At 40.4% G+C, this 23034-nt stretch overlaps 1 protein-coding gene across 2 annotated transcripts in view; it reads right to left on the reverse strand.

Annotated features, from left to right (window-relative positions):
- The window catches only part of PLCL1 (phospholipase C like 1 (inactive)), a 211634-nt gene that overhangs the window by 58658 nt on the left and 129942 nt on the right, over positions 1-23034 (reverse strand). For both annotated transcript variants that reach the window (XM_021555432.3, XM_021555431.3), the window contains exons 2-3: positions 8584-11055; positions 6230-6433 (exon numbers count right to left, since the gene is read on the reverse strand). In XM_021555432.3, the coding sequence (XP_021411107.1) occupies positions 6230-6433; positions 8584-11055 (2676 nt within the window). The remainder of the gene's footprint in view (positions 1-6229; positions 6434-8583; positions 11056-23034) is intronic.

The following is a 23034-nucleotide window of genomic DNA, read 5'->3' on the forward strand; positions in this document are numbered from 1 at the left end:
TGCTTCCATGAATGACTCTCACAGAGCAAGAGATGTCCTACTCCCTCAGGACTCCTGTGTTCCACCAAAGTGTGTTAACTCCTGAATGCTGAGCTTCAAGGTACCATTCGAGTGACATTTACTGAAAAGCAACCTTTAGAGGATGGATGCTGGATGATGGATGATCTGGGTCCACTTGGAGGGAGGAAATTTTTATCAGCTGCTGAAACTGGAAGGATTTCTTGGGATAACTTGCATTTTCCATGTCAGAAAGGTAGTGATAAACTTTAGTGAAGAAGTATAAACTTCCTTCATCTCAATCCACCTGAAGCTCTCTGTAAGAATCATGGCGGATTCTCAAAAAAAGCACAGGAAGCAGGTGCTGGCACAATCCCAGGAGTTCTCTCCTTATCCAGTATGTGAGATCCAGGAAGTTAAATAGACCAAGGGCTGAAAACACAACTGACCTGTCTCACTTCACTGTCTAAGAACAGCATGGAATAGCAAATTTAAAATCCCAGTGCTTCACACAAAGAACAATGCTTTACTTTGTCATTTCTGTTAAACTAAATAAGGTTTAAGTGAAATTTAAAATATGTTAATACTGAGGGCATCATATTACTCACAGGGGTATTTATTGTCTGTACTAAGGGCAGTTTAATCACAGGATCAGTACAAACAGAACAAAAGAATGTTCTTTTTACTTTAATGGACTCTTGGTGCTAAAAACCAATTTCTTCTTTCCATTGTGAATTATTATATAAATTGAAAAGGAAAGAGGAAATTAACACAGCAGTCTCACCAAGAAAAGACAAAAAAAGAGAGCAAAAGCTCCTGGTGGCAAATTAAAGTACTGCTCCTGCTGGAAAGATAAATGAGAAAAAATGGACAGTTCAAGAAAACCTCTCAGAACTATTACAAATTTTAAAACAGAAATTGACTGAACATCAGTCAGGAAGCTGACTGGAAGGAAGCTTTCTCTTAGGTGTCTCCTCATGGCCATTGTCCCAGTCTTCCATGCCTTTCATTGACAATGAAGAGTTTTGCCTGGTTACAAAAACAAAACCACAAAAAGCCCTCAAAAACAAACCAAACCCACCCTCAATCAAAAATGAAAGAAGCTACAAAAACACAACCAATTCAAAAAACAGCTGAAGAGAAAACTGAGCTCATGAAAGTTTGAAGATAATTCCCTTTAGCACTGAGTATTTCTTGTACTCTTCTGGGACAAGAAACAGCCAAGCCATCAACTGTGTGTCAGCAAGTTTGCAAGAAAAGAAAGATGGGTATGCAGTGCCAGGACATGGGAAAGAATGCTGCTGGCCACCATTCTACCCCTCACCTTGTCTCTGTCCCAGTATAGTTCAAGCTGGATTTTGGTATCTGCGTGTTTTCCTGCAACAGCCCAGCATGAGAAACATCTATCAAGGATGGTTACACGAGCTGGAAACATCTGAAACACCTCATTGACACAAACTGGTGAACAAACTACATAACGTTCAGCTTAAATTCCAACTTCATGTTCTCAGTTAGAAATACTTCTGGAAAAATATGGAATCATTGTAGCAGGATGTGATCTGTGCATGAAGACCAGTCCTCTACAGAACAACAGGAGCAATGGAGGAAAAGAGAGAGGTCAGTTTTCAATATGCTTATGCTAAAACAGCGTAACTGAAGTACCTAACTGGAACTTCCTTTTCTAAGGGAAGTTCTGATTTGATTATTTTCTGGTTCTGTTTCAGAAGTGACTAATGGACATGGGCAATCAGAGCAAGAAACTTTGAGAGCAGTGGGTGAAAGAATTGTAAGAAGCAGAGAAAGAGCAGAACTTTCCTTAATAAGAGTGGAAAAAGAAACTAACTTTCCCAATCTATGTCCAGTTTTGGATGGAAAATTCTTTAAAACAAATACAAATTCAAGACAATGTCCATGTGCTGGACTGTGTTTGACGTCAGTGCATTATGACACTTCTTTGGCAGTGGATGCTCTGCTCTGCAATATCCCTTGTCTTCAGCTGCTTAGAGAATTGTGAAAAATGTTCCTCTGGGAATGATTCTATCCCAGCTGAGCTATGAATTTCAGTGAAAAAGCTTACAAAAATCTACTTAGTCATTTTGCATTTACATAATAACTGGGAAAAAGGATTTTATTCTTGAGAATGTAATCATGCCTGCACCAAGACAAGCCCAAAAAGACTGAATATGAAAGAGCAGCAGACAAAGAGCAGTTCACCTCACACACATTTCAGCAGACCTCTGCTAGCATGCATGGACCAATATCCATGTCAACAAATCCACTGACATTAAAATGCCTCTCCTTATTTCCCAGCAACCTCACAGATGGTTCTTGTCCTCTCAAAAATCCCCAATACATCTCCATGTTAGCCAAGATGTTCTTAACTACAATGCATCTCTTAGCAGTACCTGCAGCCACCCTGTCCTTCCACAACTGTCTGCTTCAGCATAGCAAGATCAGGCTTGAATACAAAGAAAAACATGAATGTCAGTGTGAGTTTATATAACAAATAGCTTCATTGTTCAATCTTTTTTATACTTCTTGTTATTTATGATTTGAAAACACATAAAGATAACTTGGATGTCTCATTTTTCTTGGAAAAATTTCTGCATGCACATGATCCAGGAGACTGGGTAAAACCAAGAACATTTATTATCATTAGTTTATTGTTTTTGATTTTCAAATGATTCAATCATTTGATCTTGGAGGAAAATAATGCTTAACCAATAACTGAAATGTAAAGTGCACAAGTGTCCCCGAGTTCATGCATGCTTGCATCAGCACACGAATATATCATGCAGACACAGTAACCACAATCTGTTTCCAAACAATTCTCAACCAAAAAAAATCCTAACTTCACAGGATAACTGTTTTCAATGAATAATTCAACCATCTGTCAGGTCCAGCTGGACCCCATCCCTTCTCTTCACATGGAGTAACTCATTTTTAGGTGTGATCAAAGAACACCAGCATTAATTTGACAGGTTGTGAGGCACCCAGCACATGTTGCCCACCTGAACAACCACCAAGGGGGCGCATACAGGTAGAGAGGCAGAGTGAGAGCCCTTTCTCATAAGAAAGGAAAGCTCTGAAGAACAACTCTAAAAGTGGCAGGATATGTACGTGGGAGGCAATGACATCATGACCAGAATCCATTCCTCATGCTCTATGTATGGAATGAACTAAAGCTGTAAATTGAAATTATCCATTCTACACTGTATTTCTGATCACTGACACACTTTTCAAAAAGGCTGTGTATTGTCAACAGTCCACCTCATTTTCTTGATTTTAGCAAATCCTATTCCCTCCTTTCCTCTGCAGAAACTCCTATCCAATCCAGTAGTATCAATGAAGCCTCTTCCTACATGAGACATGGCCAACAGTACAGCTCCACTAAACCACTGCAATGCCACCGTAAAATGAGGGAAACACAGTCCTGAAAAACTGTTCCGGTTCCTTAAACAAAGCACATTTAATTTTATTCTAATAAGGTCTCTCTCAAAAGAAAATATTTAATGCAGAGCACAATGGTAAAATTAATTGCCCAGGAAAAAGCAAACAAACTGCACAAATGGGTCTTTGTCTATCTCACAGCTGACAAAGGCCAAGCAGGAGGGAACAGACAGTTAATTGTTTTCCAGATCATTGTGGCAGCTTTCTGAGCACTTGCACCTCCATTTCCCTGGACCCTCAGCCCTGTTTATGCCCCATTAAGCACACGGGCAGAGTCTATACTTTCCATGGTAAAATAAAAAGGTATATTCGGTTGGCAATTTTCTGTAAGGGGGAAAAATTCTAACACATTAGGTCTGTTTTAATCAGAAATTATTTTCAAAGCAGGCTTTTCAAAGAATGTGTCACATGTAGTGTTTTCAGAGGTGGTAAGGAAGCATTTACCCAGCACTCAATCTCCCTGTGCTGTGGGGCCCAATGACTGAGGCAGACCTGCAGTCACACTATGAGATTTAGGGTCATACTTTTTCCACTTTACTGTAAAATGAATTAAGAGTATAGCCTGTTCATACAAAAGACAGGCCAATATAAACAGATTTTATTTTATGCATTTAAAAATGCTCTTAGACATTTTCATTCAAAAAGCACTTTGAAGTGAAGAGACATGCAGCAAGCACTTGTGGATCCAGTTCCTTAAAGCCATACTTATCAACAATATAAAAGGCCGAACTATAGCATATCTTGAATTAAAATTGATAAATAAGCTAAATATTTTATATTGTTTTTCATCAATATCTCCTTGTATTCTCATTTGCGCAAAAATATTAAAAAGAAATACACACTGGATTATATGAAGCCATTATATAACACAGAGAAGCCCCTTGTCAACATTGAAAATGCAAACCCCTTCCCACACTGTGATTTCACATATCAAGATTGACAGAGACAGTTCATTTATTCAAATACAGAAAAGGCTAAACAGATTTCAATATTCTGCTGCTGGCATTGTCTCAAAAGGCAAACATCCAAAATGTAGCAAAACCACTTATTAAATCCAGCTTTCTTTTTCAGAAGCGAATAGTTTTAAAAAACTAAGAGGCAGTCATAGCCAAAGTGGGTAAAAAAAAAAAAAGTATCATGTTCTCCTTAACAGAATTATATCTCAAATCAATCCTTGCATAGGCAAGGCACAACTCCCTTCTCTCCCTCTCTGATTTTGAACTGTTTGCATGCTCTCTTGACATTCAAGTTACATTTTCCCCCATCGGAGACAAATGTGAGAACAACCATTATTTAAAACAGTTATACAAGTGTTTCTGTCTACATCCAAAAGAGGCCTTTCACCTATTTAAATTGAAAAACTGTTTCCAAAGTACAAAGAGGCCTTGAAAAAGTCCCATGTGTACTTTTCAGTATATAATTACAAAGATAAGAGATGACACATTCCTTTTGGTAAAACTCCATTAAGCAGACCTCCAAACACAGAAAAATCTCTTATTTATGTGGTATTTGCTCTTTCACAAAGACATGAGACCATGTACCAAATCTACCCCAGAAAGATTCCATCTAAAATAAGGCAAGCAACTGGATTTGCAAATCCTTGTTCTGGTATTGTTACAGCTGGCATTTTATTACCATAACTCAATCATTTCCAAGTCCTAGAAACTATTCTGGAAGGAACCCAGGGGTTATTTCAGAGTACTTTTAGTGTTTCTGTTTTAATTGACATCAGTGTCTTCTCGCACCCCACAAGCCAATTTTCCCTTGAGAAGTGTGTTATAAAGGCAAAAAAGGAGATGGGAAGGAGGTGGGCATTTGGCACATTGAATAGCTGGTCAAAGTTGTGACCACTCTTTGCAACACATCAGGGTCTATGCAAGCAATTTGATATTCCCAGCATTATTCAGTATTTTATTCCTTATGAACACAAACTGCACTAAAAACTGCTGGCCTCTGAATGTGAGTCATGATTCAGCCTGGCTGCCACAGTGAAGTACTTAAGTCAGGCTTGGCAGAACTGTGCATCTTGTTATTGGTTGCTGCAGACCGCCAAAAAGTTTAGGAAGCAGCGGGCACCCCCATGGCCCAAGAGGCACAATGTGACAGCAACTTCTGCTGCTGGGAGTCACGCACAGCTCGTGCTCAGTCACCCACAGCAGTGACATATGTCATACAACGAGCAGCAGCACTCATCTGGAACGATTCCAGCTCGTGTCTCTACATTTGTACAAGCATTCCTGTACCATACTGACCTCTCCTTCCCCGTGCAAGAAAATGGGATTTTAACCTTCCCTTCCAACACTGCCATGCCCTCCCCAAGAGCAACACTGACTTCATCTGACAGGGACAAGTACTTAACAGTGCTGCTGCAAAGTGTGGGGAAAGGCAGGGCTCAGCTTTGCCTGGGAACTCCCATGCGGCACCTCCGTATCTATTGGCCTTGTGCTCTGCTGCGGGGAGGCCAGCGAAGGGCAGCACACAAATCCTGCTGCTTCCCAAGGACAAGGACTACCAGTGCCAGTACAGGCTGAATTGCCACTAGTTTTGTAAACAAAGTCCTCTTCAAATGCCAACCTGTGCTAGCCACAACCACGGTTAAAAAAGGAAACAATAACAAAAGCCCAGTGTGGCATTGTGGTGATTGAAGGCCAACTTGCAGAGCCTCATTTGAAGAGCCTTGTTTATTTAACTGGAACATTTGGGTGTGTGAAAGCCAGCGGGCACAGCCTGCCCCATTTACAGCAGTGGGCAAAGGCAGAGGTAGCAGTGCTGAAGCGCTTACCAGGTCATACGCTGCCAGGACCTTTTTCTGCACATCGGGCACGGTCCCCAGAGGCTCCAGGTAAGGAAAGGTGTCCTTCATGCAGAGGGCCACCGAGGGCGCGTTGTCGCTGCTCACGAGGCGCGAGGACAGGGTCAGGATGCACTGCTTGAGGCTGGCGATGGGCGGCAGCCCACACAGCTCCTTCACCGACACCATGGCGTTCTGGGCAAGGGACACAAACACTTCAGCACGTGTGGCCGCTCACCATTCAGCCCCCCCTGCCTGCCATTACCTTGACAGCCCTTTCTTCTTCTCCCTCTGATGGGAGGCAGTGCTATCCCACTGTTCAGCATCCCCAGGCCCTCCGTGGACCACGGGATTCCATCTCACACAGGAATTCCCTGCCAGCTCCATTCTCTGTGCTGAAGCCAGCTCCAGCTTTCTTCCAGGCTCAGGCATCCCAACTGACAGCTCTTCAGCTACTTTGCATTGCAAATCCAGCCCTAACAGGGACACATTCTGGTCTCCAGCATATTAAACCATCAGCCTAAAATACTGTTTCTCTTCCTAACTGCTTAGACTCCAATCGCTTTTGATGCTGTAATCACTTTGTTCTCCCATCATTATCATCCTCCAGCAAGAACAAGTTTGACAGACCTTATATTTCCCATGGGAAAGGCAAGCAGGAAAAACTCACTTTGTTTTCAACCTTACATTATCACATCATAAAGAAATGCACACACTCCTTCCCCTTCATAGGTCACATGTAAGAAAATCAATACCAGATATACAGGTCAAACAAAACTGACATGCCAGGATTTATTTATTTACCAGGTGAGAGGATATACAGCTGACATGCACCCATCATTCAGCTTCTTGAGTTGTACAAGGAGTGACCAAGATGCACAAAACCCAAGATATTGTAACAACCCATACCTTGCAAATGTTCCTCCCACAACTTGCTGAAAAAACCCCAATAATCAGACAATGCCTGGCTAAGTTTTTCTCATTAATTAAATATGACAGCATGCAGTTAAACCCAAAACCGTGTCTTTACACAGCATTCCCCAGAACATGATCTTTTACTGAACTTTTGCTTGGAAGGCACATTAATGCTGTTTCTGAGTCAAATTCAGAGAATTTCCATTTATATAGTTCATATATAGTGCCTGACCTAGACAGAAGGTGGAGTCAGCAGTTCAAACTAGTTACTTTCAAGGTCTGAAGGAAAGGAAAGGCTGGGAAGAGTTTCCCATTCTTAAAAATATGCTGAGACAATTCCTTTGAGAGTGGTTTAAAGCTTATGTCATTTTGTAAACTTTTCCAGCTGTCAACATTTCATTTGATTTAGACTCCATCCAGAAGAGTGGGGTCAATGAAGTGCTACATGTTTTTCTCCTGTTTTCAAGAGAAAAAAATGAACTGTTTCTGTATCTTTACCAAGGAGATAGCTACAGCTGATTCCAGCCATTTATTACAGAAAAGTCATTATTTAATGCAACTCAGTTTTGTTTCTAGGCAGTGCCTGAAGCTCAGAACTGAGTTGTCCTTTAATCAATCCCCAGCCGTTCCCACCAAAGAAGAGAGCACTGGGGACATTCTTGTTTGGCTTTGCTGCCACTTCAAATCCTGCCAACCACCAAGGTCTAACCCAAGCACTTGTGACAGTGCTGTGCACCTGGGCCCTGATGCTGCTGGCCACAGCAGGCTCTGCTGCATGCAGCAGCATGGACAGAGTGCCAGGGGACCCTCTGAGCCAAGACAGGGCACTGGTGTCTGTGCCAGCTCTCAATCAGCCAAGACAAAACAGCTATTCAGCTGGGAGGAAGCTGCAATCCAAGTGGCATTCACTGACTGTGTTGAACATCTGCAGCCCTGGGGCAAACAGTGGCAACACACACTCAGGAAAACATGCTGCTCTTTGCACAATGGGTTTCTTTGGTGTACACAAGACCTTAATGACACATTCACTAACTGCTTCTTATATTTCACCAAAGAAAATTAAGAGCATAACTCTCACTCAATTAGCAAACAAAAGCTTGTTGATGTTTTTTAGAACCAGCGAGGAAATATAGTATTTGGGACCAGATGCAAATGTCCCCTCAATTCTGCTTTCTCAGGAAAAAAAAATCAATCAGTAAAACATGTTTGGAGAGGGCATACTGATTTTTAAAATATTTCTGCCTAATCCTACATGTGCTTGTTAGTTAGCACCTGTAACTATCAGCCTGCCTATGTCCATTTAAAGATTGACAAGAGCTGTGGGTCTGAAGTTTCACCAGTTTCAGCAAGCCTCCCCTAGCCGCAGCTCACACCATGACATTCACTTCCACATTCAGGACACACCAACACATACAATGGAAGTCTCATACCTGCATATTTTCTCTCATGTCAGTGGCCTCTCGCAAGGGATGCACTGCCAGCTTAAAGATGTCATCGATAGTCTTGAGACCAGTGTTCCTCAGCATGGTGTACTCCCTTGCTTTCTTCCCTATCCTCACTGAGAGGCTGCGCTTCTGTGCCTTCCCACCTCCACTTCGGTTGGTTATTGCAATGTGAACAAAGAGGGTAACGTGCTCCATGATATCACCAACAAAAGAGCGCAGTGGGATGTGCCTGTATCCGGGCTGTAAGCACTCCAGTGGGATGGTGTACTGTCCTATGAACTCATCCCCGATGTAGTCATCATCCAAAACAACAAATCGGATCATGGCCAGCTCTGGTAGATTGATCTGGAACTCAAAGCTTTCATCAAAAATAGGGTTATCACTGTTCTGCTGCACAGTTTTAGTTCTTTGTTCGGTGCAGTCTGCAGGAATCCCATGTATTTCTATGCAGACATATGGGTCTATGACATCCCCTTTTGCACATGCACCCTTGGGCTTTGGAAAATTCTGACCACTGATAATTTTGACGTGTAGGACCTGTGGGGAGACCCCAGGAACAATACCCTTGGTATTTGCGCTGAAGTAAGACACTTCGTCACGCATCACTGAAGGCCTGAGAACATACCCGCATCCCCCGTTCTGTAGAAACCAACCAGTGTGTAGGTCCATCATGGGCCCTGGGGTCTGGTAGTTCATTGCCACTATCTGGCAACCACAGTTCCAAAAATCTTGAGGATTTAAGTTACTGGAGTCTATCCTCATAGCACTCGGGTACACCCTGGATAGAAACTTTTTGTTGTAGTTAACAAAATCTTCAGGGTATTCATTTGCAATCCGACTGGCTTCTGCCTCGCTGAAGGAGCACATTTCCCAATAATTTTGAGATTTCATGGATGTCTCAAAGTCTTTGTACTGGATAGATTTGCATAGGGACACCAAGTCAGATAACTCCTTGCAGAGCCAGATCATCTTTGGTTCCCTCGAGAAGTCCTCTGACAGTCTTCGGGATATTTCAGCCTCTTCATCTTCATCTGTGACCTCTCCTTCTAATACATCCTGGTCACAGGGCAGTTTCTTCCCCTTCACAATGATCTTCATTTTCAGTTTCTCAGGTGATGGGAGGTAGGCTTCTGAGGATAAAGGTGTCTCTGTGTACAGTTTGTTTCCAAAGATTCTTTTCATGTGTTGCACCACCACCTTCTGCTGCTGTACAGAGCAGTGGTTCCCCAAGCATAGAATAAGAGGGTATTCTGAGGCAAAGAAGGCCAATTTGTTTATTACTTCGATGACATTTCGAAAGGCAAGTGGCGATGTCATGTTGTTGCGGTTACAAATAATGGGTTCATTATCTGGGCCATCACAGACATCCAGTTCAATACTCCGGCAGCTCATCTTTAAAGCTCTGACATAACCATTGATATCAGCTGGCCCTCTGAGCTGGTCTTCTATTAGATATGTATTGTGGGATGCATTGATGTAGTAATGTGACAAAGGCTGTGTCATGTCTTGGACAATTTTTTTGTGCTCTGGGTCAAAAATATCACATTCTGAGGACAATAAGTATTGGGTAAATCCATCGATTGCGAGAAAACCTTTCAACCGCCCTTCTTCAGAAAGCTCATACCTGCGTATAATATCTAGACACATTTCTTCTGTTATGTGGGTTACTCCTTGCTCAGCCTCTAAAAACAGCATGAGGTCATTGGCATCCAGATACTCTTTGTTTTTGGATATCTGCACAAGTAAGAAATATACTTCAGGTCTTGTGCAAAGTTCACTGAACGCTTCACAAAACTCCTCTTTTGTTACTCGGGTTGTCAGTTTCTCTTTGCTCTTCTGAATTTCCTTAAATTTTAATCTAATCTTTGATTCCTTTAAGGTGGGGTTAAGCTTCTTTATTAGCTCCACAGCTGTATCTTCTAACATTATGCCATTGCCATCGACATCTGCTGCTTCAAATACAGCTTTTAACCAGGCAAACCGTGGGGTATTATGGCTGTTTTCCATCAAGTCCAGGGGTTGTTTGCTACGAGAAACTAAGTACCTTAATCCTGACACCCAAATATTTGCCACATCAGCTGAATTGGCAACCAAGTCAAGGGACTCATAGTTCTCTCCATGAATTACCGACAGCGCACAGTCCTCAGAAATCTGATCTGCAAGCCCATTATTCCTGAATGTCTCTGTGTTCTTCCCTAGTCTGATTTCTTTTATGGCAGAAATATCAAGCTTGGCTTTGTCCAGATCCTTCTTGGAAGGCTCCCAGCGAAGAGCCTGCAGGTCAGGATCCAGAGTAAAAAAACGGTTATAAATCCGGGAATTTGGACGAACTTTCTTCAATTCACACCCAGCCTGCATAAAGCTGATACAGTCGCTGGCACTGCTTATTTTCTTCTCTGATGGCATGCTGCTGAAGGACACTGTTTTCTTTCTTCCACATTTTTGGTTTGAAGGATCCTGTGGAATAATTACATTTAAAAAAATGAGCAGGTTTTCTTTGGCCATTACACAAGTGCATAAATAATAGAAAAGGTACGTTTATATAAAGATAATTTATGTTCTTCTGAACCTCAAAACACAACGTCTTATTCCTTCCTGTGAGTCAGTTCCCTACTGAGCTATAAAATATACTGAGCTATAAAGTGACTTGATTGACTGTGGCATTAGTGATAGCAAGTTTTCATAAGTGATATTTGCAGCTATTAAACTGCCTTCCAGATCTCAGCAACTGGCTACAGCTGTGAAGAGGCAGTATCCAGTTGTATACGTTATGCCCAGTTTCAAAGTAGATATATCACACAGGTTGGAAAACTAGTTATTCTGGTCATTTCTGTGTACAACTACAAAGCACTGCAGGAAAATGGACAGCCAGACAAGAAATCCAAAGCCTTTCTCTTTAGGATATATATTCTAACTCCTCTTGAGAAAATACACAGACAGACATTTGACTGTTTTTGCAGTATCAACTACTTCTTGTAAACCCTGCCTACAAAGCTGTCTGTAATGTTAGTGCAGCAACTAAACTTGAACCTTTCCCTGCATATAATCAGTTCAAAACATCTCACAATAATTACAACATATAAATCATTCTTTTATCTGCATAATTTTCATCTACCCCATTAGTATGTAAACTATACAACAGCTACCAAAAATACTTTTAAAACATCACTTAAGACTGCAATTAATTGTGAAAGACTTGTTAAAATTGCTTTCCCTCCTATTTCCCTGGCCACTAGCAATACTTCCTTAGTTGTCTGCTTTCTGTTGTTGAAGGGACCTCAGCTGCCTGGATTTTAAATGGAAAAGGTGCCCCAAGGCAAGGAAATGTTGATGCTGGGACTAAGCACTCAGCCCTCCACCCTGCTGCCTCAGGCCCAGACATCAGACTGCACCAGGTACCAGCTTCTCAACAGCCCCTGGGGATTTGATTTGAGATGCCAAAACCCCTGACTCCCAAACCCTCCGCAGCCTGGACTTCCTTCCCAACCCCAGCAGCTGGTTCCTCTCAGCTGCAGCTTACCTGCTGTGTCATTCAACCTACTCAGGCAATATTCCTCTGCAATCCTATGAATAAGCCCTGCTCTAGCAGAGCCCTCCATCCACCCATCTCTGTCCTTTGATGCTCTGCACCATCTGAGCAGGATCCTGTGTAGCTCCCCAAGCCACAGAGCATCAGTTTTGGTGCTCATATGAATCTCTCCATTCTTAATTTGCATGTCTGTATAGACACTTTCAGCAGATTAGTCAGTATGAATGTTTCTACAAAATTGCTGTTGTCATTAACTCACTTCATTCAATAACATCCAAAATATTTCCAAACCCCCAGGCCTCTAACTACTGAATTTAAAGGCATGGGAACAAAATTAAGACCTCTAAACTTCTTATGACAAAGATTTCTCATTAAACTAGTACAGAGACGTCTACTGACAAGAATAATTACTCTCGCCATTTATTTAGTACTTATTATGAGAATGGGTCTCCAAAGAAACAGGAAGAAAGTCAACGAAGCAAGTGCCTCAGGTCAGCTACTTTTTAAATTACAGTTTTATGTTAAAATATTCTGTTCCTGCATTAACATACTTTTAATACAGAGCTTTGGTTATGAACATCTTCAGGCAGTAGATGCTAATGAATACAAACAAATGTAGCAGATTATTCCACGGGTTTTAGAAGATCCTCTTCTTTTTTATTTCCTTATGTTTACAGGAGCAGTATTTAGATTTAGGATTGATGACTAATTAGGATTATTTTCCTCATATAGATAGATGTAGGCCTTGGAATCTGCAGTGAATCATTCCTTGACAGAGATTCCTCAAGGCCAGACCTAGAAATCTCATCAGAGCAGCCTATCTGATTTATCTACAGGTCTGACATTTTGTCTTAACTAGGGAGGCACAAATGTTATGTAAATACTTTATTTTCTGCAAAAAATAAAAGGCATTTATTTTTAGTTCCAAGATATCTGTGTCTTTTGATCAAAGCAAGACAGGGAATTAATCAGCCATTTTTTAGTATTCAGGTGGGAGAAAAAAAACTCCTAATTGACCTCATGGACAAACAACAAAAGTTTCCTTTTAACACTCAGTCTTAACCCCTCAGGGATTTTGGTGGGGATTAGATTATCCTCTGTGTTGTCTTTACCCCCTTTTATTTTTGACTGATATTTCTGGTTTTGTACTTCGTGGTATCTAAAGAAGATCAGAATTATACAACAGCACTTCATGTCAGAGTAGGACTTTAGTCAATTGAACAGAATTCAAGCCTAACCCACTGATTAATTACCTACAATTAGCAACATTTCATTATTATTGACACTCATGGGATACTAACAATGTCCTCCATCTGATGTCTAATACACACAAACCCCACAAAACTACCATTACTAACTGAGTTTACTACTGCATCGGCTATTCCCCTCTTGGTCTCTCCAGACTAGGAGCATACTCAGTCTTTCAAAGGAAGAGCTGTTACTTTAGATATAATGTGAAAGTTTTCATTCATAATTATCACAAAGTTAACTATTCCAAGTCTTGCAGAAAGTCAAAAGGTGTTTCTCTATGTTCCAGTGCTGTTTTCTGAGACAGACAGCCCCAGCACTTGCCTTTGCATTACCACACTCCTAATGCTTGAACAAGCAACTCTGGATCCTGACACCACGGTTTAGCCAGGCCACACACCTCCAGATCCCCAGCGACCACCCTGAGGAGCAGAGGAGTGTTTTCTTCAGGAAGTGTCCTCCCACCTCTGAGCCCCACTCACATCAATGCCTGGAGAGGACAATTTCTATACCCTGTACCTCCCCACTGATCTTATGTTTGTTCAACTGAGACTCCAGACTTTGTGCTCTAATTTTAGTGTCTCTATTGCTTTCTCTACCTTAATCCAATTTCAACAGATTGATCTTCTAAAACAAGACATCCAGCCAAGAATACTGTGCTGCAGTGTCTCCAGTGGCTAAACTGCTGTTCCATTTTACTGGATACTAAGAACAGGAATAAGTACAGTCACCTAGCAAACTAAAAGCTGCCAACAGCTTACATGGATAGATAGGAAACCTGCTCTCTTGTGCTACCTGCCAAGAACATTCCCACTGCAAGTTATCAAAAAACCTCCTCAGTGTTCACCCATGCAAGAGCACTTGTTCCTCTTCATTAACCAAAGCAATCAGAAAGCACAATTAGATGCAGCCCTGAATCTTGGAACTGGGGAAGTCTATTTTTCTCCAAGATGCTAAGGTCATCAAAATTGATCTTGCCTAGGTAACAGGACAATAACTAGCCTAGGACTGCCCTTTACCCTCAGTCACTTGCACTGATGGAACTGAATTTATTGTGACAGTGCAAGATGAAAAAGAAAGGACGATATTTGTTAAAAAATATCTACATCAATGTGAAAAATGAGGACCTAACTCAGAGATTTTCCACTCTAAGATCTTTCCTACCAGGGACAATCAAGCTCTTTACAAAGCAATCTTGGTAGAAACAAACACAGTCGTTTTGCATGTGATGTGCAAGTACAGAAAGGAAATCCCCACTTACATGGGAAACCTTGTGCTTCCAAGGCAAGACACTTTTCAAAGTGACTCAAAACTAGGGTTTCCTTCAGTTCTTGGTTATCCACTTTAAGATGATTTAACAGGATGATTCCATCTCCCTCCTGCTCCTGAGCCGTATCAATTATATAAAATACCTCAAGACTTCAAAAACAAGATCATATCAAAATGCACTTAGATTTCAGCGTATGCACCGCTGCTCTGAAATCATTAAGGAGCAAGGAGATGTATCTGTGTGCTGGCCTGACTGCATCCTAACATTTTATAAATGTTTCCAAAGGTAGGATTCAGAACACCAGTCTAAGCACACTCCCAAAATAGGAGAAGCTCTCCTGTGTTACACATTATCCTCATCAGAGGAACTGGATACATAAACAGTAGGATCACTAAGCCATCAGCAGTTGTGGGAAAACTCCACCCCTTTCACCCCGACCTTTGACTGCTCAAACTTCTGGTGTTTAAATCAAAGAGCTAAGAGAAATAAATAAGTGGGATTAAAAAAAATGAGTAAACATGCTCTCCACCTCATCCCACCCTCTTTGTCAAAACTATAGGACATAAATTGTCCATCTAATGTTAGGAAACAGGACAGTAATAAGAACTAGACAGCAAACCTGCACACAAAGGTCAAGCTCATGAATTATTATTTGTCTGAAATTAAGCAACCTGAAGGCTCTCTAAAGCCTTCTGCTAAAGAGGATAAGAAAGGCAAAAACCATCACCTACCCAAAGACACCAAAACCCCTTAAAGACCTGCAGGGCTCCTGTGAAAGGATGTGAAATTCAGTAATAATCCTGTGAGATACACTCTTTAAATGCGATAAAGACCTATTTCCAAAAAAAAAAAAAAAAAACCCACAAAAATTCACATTTTCACCAGTTTGATTCTAATCTTTGACATTTCTCTTGAACCTAGCACTAAGAAATCCATAATAGACAGCTTAGTCTGTCTTCACAAATAGACTATAATAAACAATCCTAAAAGCTATCTGCTCTGGAAACTCGAGATGATCCAGTTAACTTAGCCAACTCATTACCTGATTTTCTGCTTCTCTTAGAAGAAACTAATTAACTCTACAGGATAATCTTGAGGGGGATACTTTTAGATATTTCAATTATACAAAGACAGAATCCCAGTCCCTGAAAATCTTAAGGTGTTACTGTATTTGTGGCTTTACTTGTGGTGGAAAATGTACCTTTAAACAGAAAGTAAAGAAGTCAGTGAGTCACTAATGGCACTCAAAGCACTGTGTAGCAGGTTGACAAATGCCAAAGTAATTTTTCTATAATGAAGTAAGCCAGAGCAGGGAAGATTTATATAAACCATCAAAAAAAGTCAAAGCCTGGGCCAGGTCTGCAACTGTATCTTATACACCTGGGAGGCTCAGATCAGATGTAGATCAAAGCTTGAACCCACAGTACCAGCATATGATTAGAACAGGTAGCAATGATCACTGGAAGCCAGTATTCATCAGTATTTATCACACAAAGCTTTCTTCTGTAAATCTCAGCCATGTTCTGACCATCCTCAGAGAGTATCCTTGGACTGCCCATTCTGCAGATTTTATCAATTCTTCTCACAGCCCCTGATATCACACCAAATTAACGTGCTAAACTCCCTCTAATCTTTCTTGGCAAGGCCTGTAGGATTTAAGTACCAGGTACATACCCACTGTAACTACTCACATGTCAACAAAGAAAAGGTTGCCTACTCAGAATTCATCCAGGTTGACAACTCATGGCACAAAGCATCTACCTTTGCACAGGGGCTGAACAGTCAAACCACCTTATCCCTCATGCAGGCAGCTATAGGAATGCTGTCAGTCACACTTGGGCTAACACACAGCTCAGAGCATGGCAAGAGCAGATGTTACTGCTGTGAGATCAACCTTGGTAGCCTCTTCAAAGCAAAATTCCTACAAATTCAGGGATTTGTGCACATGGGGAACAAAGACCAGATCCAAAATAACACATGCTGTTAAAAGCTGAGCTACACACGTAATGGAACAAACAGAAAACTTAAGGCTGACCAAAAATGCAACATTGGACACATACATGAGAAATAGCTTCAGAACACAATGTCCAACAATTCTCCAAATACCAAAACAGTCCCACTGACATGTCTGCAAAGCCAGCAAGTTGTCACTAACCAGCAACTTAACTCAAGCACAATCTCCACAAAGAAGCCTCAGTACTATTCATATAGATTCATATAGAGCAAGGACTAAGGGAGCTCAGACAGAAAAGTGTCCTGGGGAACAGTGAGTATTTACAGCAGGCTTTCCTCAGCTCCCTAGGATTACCAGGACATTTGGTATAGGCACTGGGCTCTCACCAAGACCTATAATAATAACTATGGTCAGCTTCTCATGAAAAAAGTCACCCTGCAAAATGGGTACAGCAAGGGCAGGAAAACTGAGTGAAGACAATAGTGTCCACTGGAGAAGCTCCAGAGGAGACAAAACTATAATGGCTTGTCTGATTTCCTCTTTTGCTCCATTACTAAAAAACACTTTCAAGTACTGTTGTGTAAGACCAGAAGGAGATACAAAAAAAAAAATGCCTGGAGCAGATATTCAGGAAAAATACCTGAACCAAAATGACTTGCTATTTAAGAAATGCTTTGTTGTGCACTTGCTTTTTTCCTTTTCTTTTTAAATGACTAGCACTACCAAATTAATTCAATTTTATCTTGAAGAAGATTTACCTTTGCTGTTTAAATGACAAATTAGAGCAAAAGAAAAAACCAGCAGCACTCCATCTGGAAATGCTTTTTGGAAATGAAAAGCACACAATGCAAGAAGGGTTTCTTTTCTGGCATGATACCATACTGAAGTTACTACTTTTCCCTTCCTTTTCATAAGTAGGGCCACAAAGCCAAGGTTGAAAATCTTCCAAGAGCACAAGAACATGAGAGACTATAATGAGGCTACCACTTTCCAGGGCTTTCTGCCATTGTTGTTGAAGTTTCATCCAACTGGGTTCCAGGAGTGCAAGTAGCTATCCTTTCATGCATTAAGCAACATCTACAGTGAGATACAGATTCCTGTATGACACTTCAATACATACACACAATGCCTCCACATAAGCTTACCGAAGACATCACCTGATGAAGGCTTTTCATGGATACTGTCCATTCTCCCTGAAGAAAAAGCCCCTCCACTAAGGACACCCAAAGTGCCAGATCTACTTCCAACTGGAAGGAGGCTTATGTTTTGTAAGGGACTGACCCAGTTCATTGGATGAAATGTTTCTAACCACTGTTACTCCCAAATATTCTGTTATTTTCAAGTGCTTGGGCTGCTCACAGGCCCTGATCCTTCTTAGTCTGCAAGGGCACCTTGGACATGGATTGAACTCATCATCCTGCAGGGAATATAAAGCTGAGAAAGACAGAAAGACACTTTCTGTCTTCAGGCAGAAGTAGTAGCAGCAAGGTCTGGAGAAAGGGGATCTCAGCTGCAGCATTCCCAGAAGAACTCCATTGTACAAATCCTCATTCTGTCATAGAACCTCCTTTGAAGGCATCTCAGACAAAAGCTAAGAGAATAAGAGAATGTCAGTAGCAACTCAGGAGGAAAAGCCAAGTAAGTTTAGAAAGACCTGGCTAAGGAAAAACATGCCCAATTGGTACTCCCTTTCATTACACCTCTAAATACTTGATTGGCACTGCATCTAGGAGTGGGTAATTTTCACTGTCAAAATAATGGAAAAGCTGAAAAAAGATTTGATTAAGAATAAAAAGATGATTAGCATTACCTATTTCCAACATTATGGAAAACAGAGCTTGTCAGACTAACCTGATATCTGTGCTTTTATATATGAAAGGTTTGGTTGATACACATTAAGTCATTGTAATAGACTCTAATGTATTATGGTTTCTGCAATGTATTTGACTTGGTAGTGAATGACATTCTGATTAAGAAGATACAGCAATAAAAATAAACTCAGAAGACGTTAAATTGATCAAATACAAGATAAATGGTAATTTTCAAATGCAACAGTAAATGTGAAACACTTATCATGAAGAAATGCTTCAAATGGGATCCTGCAGGGACCCATTTTTTAGCTCAGTGCTATTTCACATTTTTAGAATAACTTGGAAAAAAGCATAAAATCAATACACATGCAGTCTGAAGATGATACAAAGCCAAGTTTCAACAGTGATGAATAACAGAATGTGAGTCAGCAGTCAAAAGACTGCCTGACAGACAATACATAAGAAAATAAGTATCTTCCAATAAGGAGCAAAATACAAGGTCGTAATTCTAAAAACAGAAGGGCCAGTCCTTATTTAGAGGTCTCTGATGCAGGAGAATAATTTTGGGTAAAAAAAGTCAACAAAATAGAATAGAAAGATCATACACAAGACAGTATACTTAGTTGTATAAATACAGTATCTAGTCATGATAGAAAAGTTCTAATATTGTTGTTTTTGTCCATCAGGTGATGCTCTCAGTTTAGAAATTACCTTTAAAATTGGAAAGTTCACAAGTGCCACAAGAAGCAGGAAGATTTTGGAAACCACATTCAAGTAAGGGATTACAGATTCTTTTCATTTAATACACATATTATCTGTATTGATAATTATTATATTAGTATTAATAAAAATGTGCATGAATATAAGGAGAAAATTTAACTGACACTCCATGCCCTAATTAAGGTATATCTGGGTACTTTTATTCAGAATGTAATGCTATCAATCAAGTAGTTTAATTAAATCCTTAATCAATGCACTTTAAAAAGTCCTTCAAATTACATTTACTTATGGATCCCCTATAAACTCAAAATGTTGAGTAATGTCACAGATTTTAGATCACAGAATATTCTGAGGTAGAAGGGATCCACAAGAATCATTGATTATGAAGATGATTATATAAAGATTATGTGAAGATCAGTACTATCGAGTGATACATTCTTTTAAATCCTGGAAATCAACACATTCAAAATCAAGCCAAGACTCGAAATGAGAAAAGCAAAACTGACAATGGTCACAATCTCCCTGGGATGGCCGGAGAGTCTTCATCACTTTTTCATCAGCACCTGATTCCTTTCAAAAGGATTTCCCATAGATCAAATATGTTTTCATTTAAGCCCTATTTAATGGAGAGCAGACCAGAGTTCAGTGCTATTTTTTTTTTTTTTTTGGCCTGATTATTTAGGTATTAACTCAAAAATGAAATTCCGTGTTTTGCCAAGCGAAAATGGTTGAATGGGACTGTGCCTTCTGGTCTGGTATCACAGCACTGGAGATTACCAAGCACTGGGGGCCAAAAATAGGGTGACCAATTTAATTTCATTCTGAATCTTACAGCAGTCCTCCAGGAATAAAATGCGTAATCCAATAAGCCACACAAATCTCAATAGGCTAATCACATTATTTTAAACCCTTTTTAATCAACTTAAATTATTTCTTCATTAATCACATTTACGCCTATTCAGATCAGCCCCTATACCTAAAGTCAGCAATTACATTACAAAAATCAATAAAATTAGGTAATGAAACTAGTTTAATGGGGTTTTTTTTAGAAAATTCCAACTGTCAGTCATAATTGAATTATTAAATAGGTTGAGATAAAATACATAAAGCGGAATATTAAGTATATGGGCAAGACAGGGCAGTGTTTTATCTGACCTATAACGCACTTGGGGATGAAATTATACCTCGTGCTATGTAAAGGCCCTCATTTTCTTCAGGACAGAAAAGTAACTTTCAGCATACCCAACAAAGACATCGGCTCCTGCGAGGAAATTGTGTACCAGCTGAGGAGAGCGCCCTTGAGGTGTAGGAGTCTGTCGGGCTGGTGTGCACTGTCCTGGGGGCACAGGAGCACACAGGACACATCCCTGGGCAGCTCACCCTGTGCGTGGGGGTGCCATCCACCCCCCTGCACACACAGAACCCTCCTGATCCACCCCCCTGCACACGCGGTCCTGTCCCGTTTGTGATTTATTAACCCTCGTGCTGACACCTTGTCAACAAGCTGCATCACTAAGTAAAGATTAGGGAAAGCTTTCTGATTGCCCCTCTACAACATGGGCACCAAAATGTGGATGTACTTAACCACAGGCTCAAAAACTCATCCAAATATTTTTTTTACTTTTATTTTTATTTTACTCCCATCTACAGTTTTTAGCTTTGCAATTATGGGCACGGTGCATACCACTCGTCACCCTTCAGCACGCTTGGGCTGAAAAGCAAGGTTTACACATAAATCATGCCTGCTGACATCAGAGCAGTTTCAAGCTACGAAATGTGCTCTTACACTGCTAAAGGAGTTGGCAGGGCTGAAAACAACATACAAGTGAAACAATTATTTCAGTGGTGCACTTAGCAATGGTATGACAAATTAAGCATCTCCCTTACAAGCAAAACACAGATTTCTCCATTAGTAGAAATTAAAGAAGGATTCAAGAAACAGCTGTGGTAGCCTCATTAAATCTTATTATGTGACTCTCATAAGTAGGCATATTCCAGATTTTTACCAATGCAGACACAGAATGTTTTCGTTACTCATCAAAATAAGCAGTAAATTAGGCAGGTTATAAGCACCTTGATAAGCTGCAAACTGCAGCATCATAAACAACCAATTTATTTAAATAATAATTGATTTGCTATGGAGATATGCTACAATTTTTTATCGTATTCCTTCAAAATTATCTACCTTCAAGGGCAAAACTCTCCTATTTCCCAGAGCCCCTATCTTAGTGAGATAAAAACCCAGTTGCTCATTTGGTTTTGTTTTTGGTGTTTTGTTTTTGTTTTTTTTTTAACAAATAAAGGAATGAAAATATAATGTAGTTTTATCCTAGACATATATTTATACTTGTTAAATAGTCATAAATATTTTATCTTAGAATTAAACTATGTGCATGCCTGAGTATTATAATCCCTTGGGTTTTATACATGAATTTTTACAGTTTAAGTGTATCACCAGCCTGGTGTAATTGCCTCCATCCAATTATATTTAATTTTATGAATTAGTGGTTATAGGGGTTTTAGAAAAAAATTGAACTCTAACCACTGTATAACTACACTTCAACTGCAACATAACTTAGCACTTATGTGGAGAAAGTAACACCTCAAATCTCCAATAGTTTTGTACACTTGCAACATTTTGAAAATGTTGAGCAAGAGGAAAAATGATGGATTTGCAGCCAGAGGACTGGGAACTTGCTGGCTTCTAGTTCAGCTCAGAAGCTCAGGAAGACCCTGAGGAAACACTATGTGCTCTGGATTTTCTCGTGATTTCCACAAGACTCAAAAATGTTTCTGACACACAAATCCCAGCACCTTTGGAGGAAAGGCAGCTTCTGCCAGGGTCTTCACCCATCCCCTCATCTGGGAGAACACATGACAGAAAAAGGGGTGTCTAGCAGTGGGGGCAGGAGCAGATGGGCCAGGGGTTTGGGGAAGCTTTTTGTTTTAAGAGGTCCAAATTTGTCATTTGCCTTCTGGTGGCCTGAAAGCCACAAGCACTGCTAAACCACAAGCTTCCCTTATCTTGCACAGTTGTCATTAACACCAACACTCTCCCCAGAGCAATTCAAGAAGGTACTAAAGGACACTTAAACACTGGCCACTGTTAGTTTTGCATGCATGAACAAGTGGTAGCAGAAGAATGACATTAGTGGGCACTGGGAACCACTTTTGCATGGACAAAAATCAGCTCAGAACTCACAGTTCATTCAATGGGCCCTTTAAAACAGATTATGCTTTGCAACAACTGTGTGATTCAGTTGTTGCTCATTTTAAGCTTTAATCTTACAAACACTTACACACATTGAGTCCCCATGGTCACACTGTTCATTTGTTAATATTGTATTTTGATTAAAATAAGAGTAACTGTGCATTTGTTCATCCAACAGATCCTCAAGTCCTTTTTAAACCCCAGTGCTCTAGCTTTTTGAGACTTTTAAAGGTAATCCCTCCCATCAGGGAAACAGATTCTAAATTTGTGTTTTTTACATAAACAGGTACAGTGAAAAGACAAATGTTGAGAAAAAGCCAGTTTCTTCTTGAAATATCAACTCCTTCCCTTCTTCTTTCTTGTTATTTTTCATCAATTCCTTTAGTTTGATGTATGAGCAATGAATGCTCCCAAACACGTATACTTTCCCTTTTATTCACCTTGGAGAAACATTCTCTGTTCAGCTGCAGGATTTGCTAACTCCTGGAAAGAAGAGGCCAGAAGTAAGCAAGAAAGCATCCTGGTGGAAACCAGCAGTAGTAAGTGCCCTGGACACAGGGGAGCACACCCATTCTCAGGCTGGACTGCTCCAAACCCAGCATTCCTGGGAGAGACAGTGCCTGAGCTCCATTTTTACAGATGACACTAGTTTTTCCTAGCTGGTTGCCTCAGGAAAATAATTTTTTTTTTTTT

Source organism: Lonchura striata, chromosome 8, assembly GCF_046129695.1.
Source record: "Lonchura striata isolate bLonStr1 chromosome 8, bLonStr1.mat, whole genome shotgun sequence".
NCBI classification, from domain to species: Eukaryota; Metazoa; Chordata; class Aves; order Passeriformes; family Estrildidae; genus Lonchura; species Lonchura striata.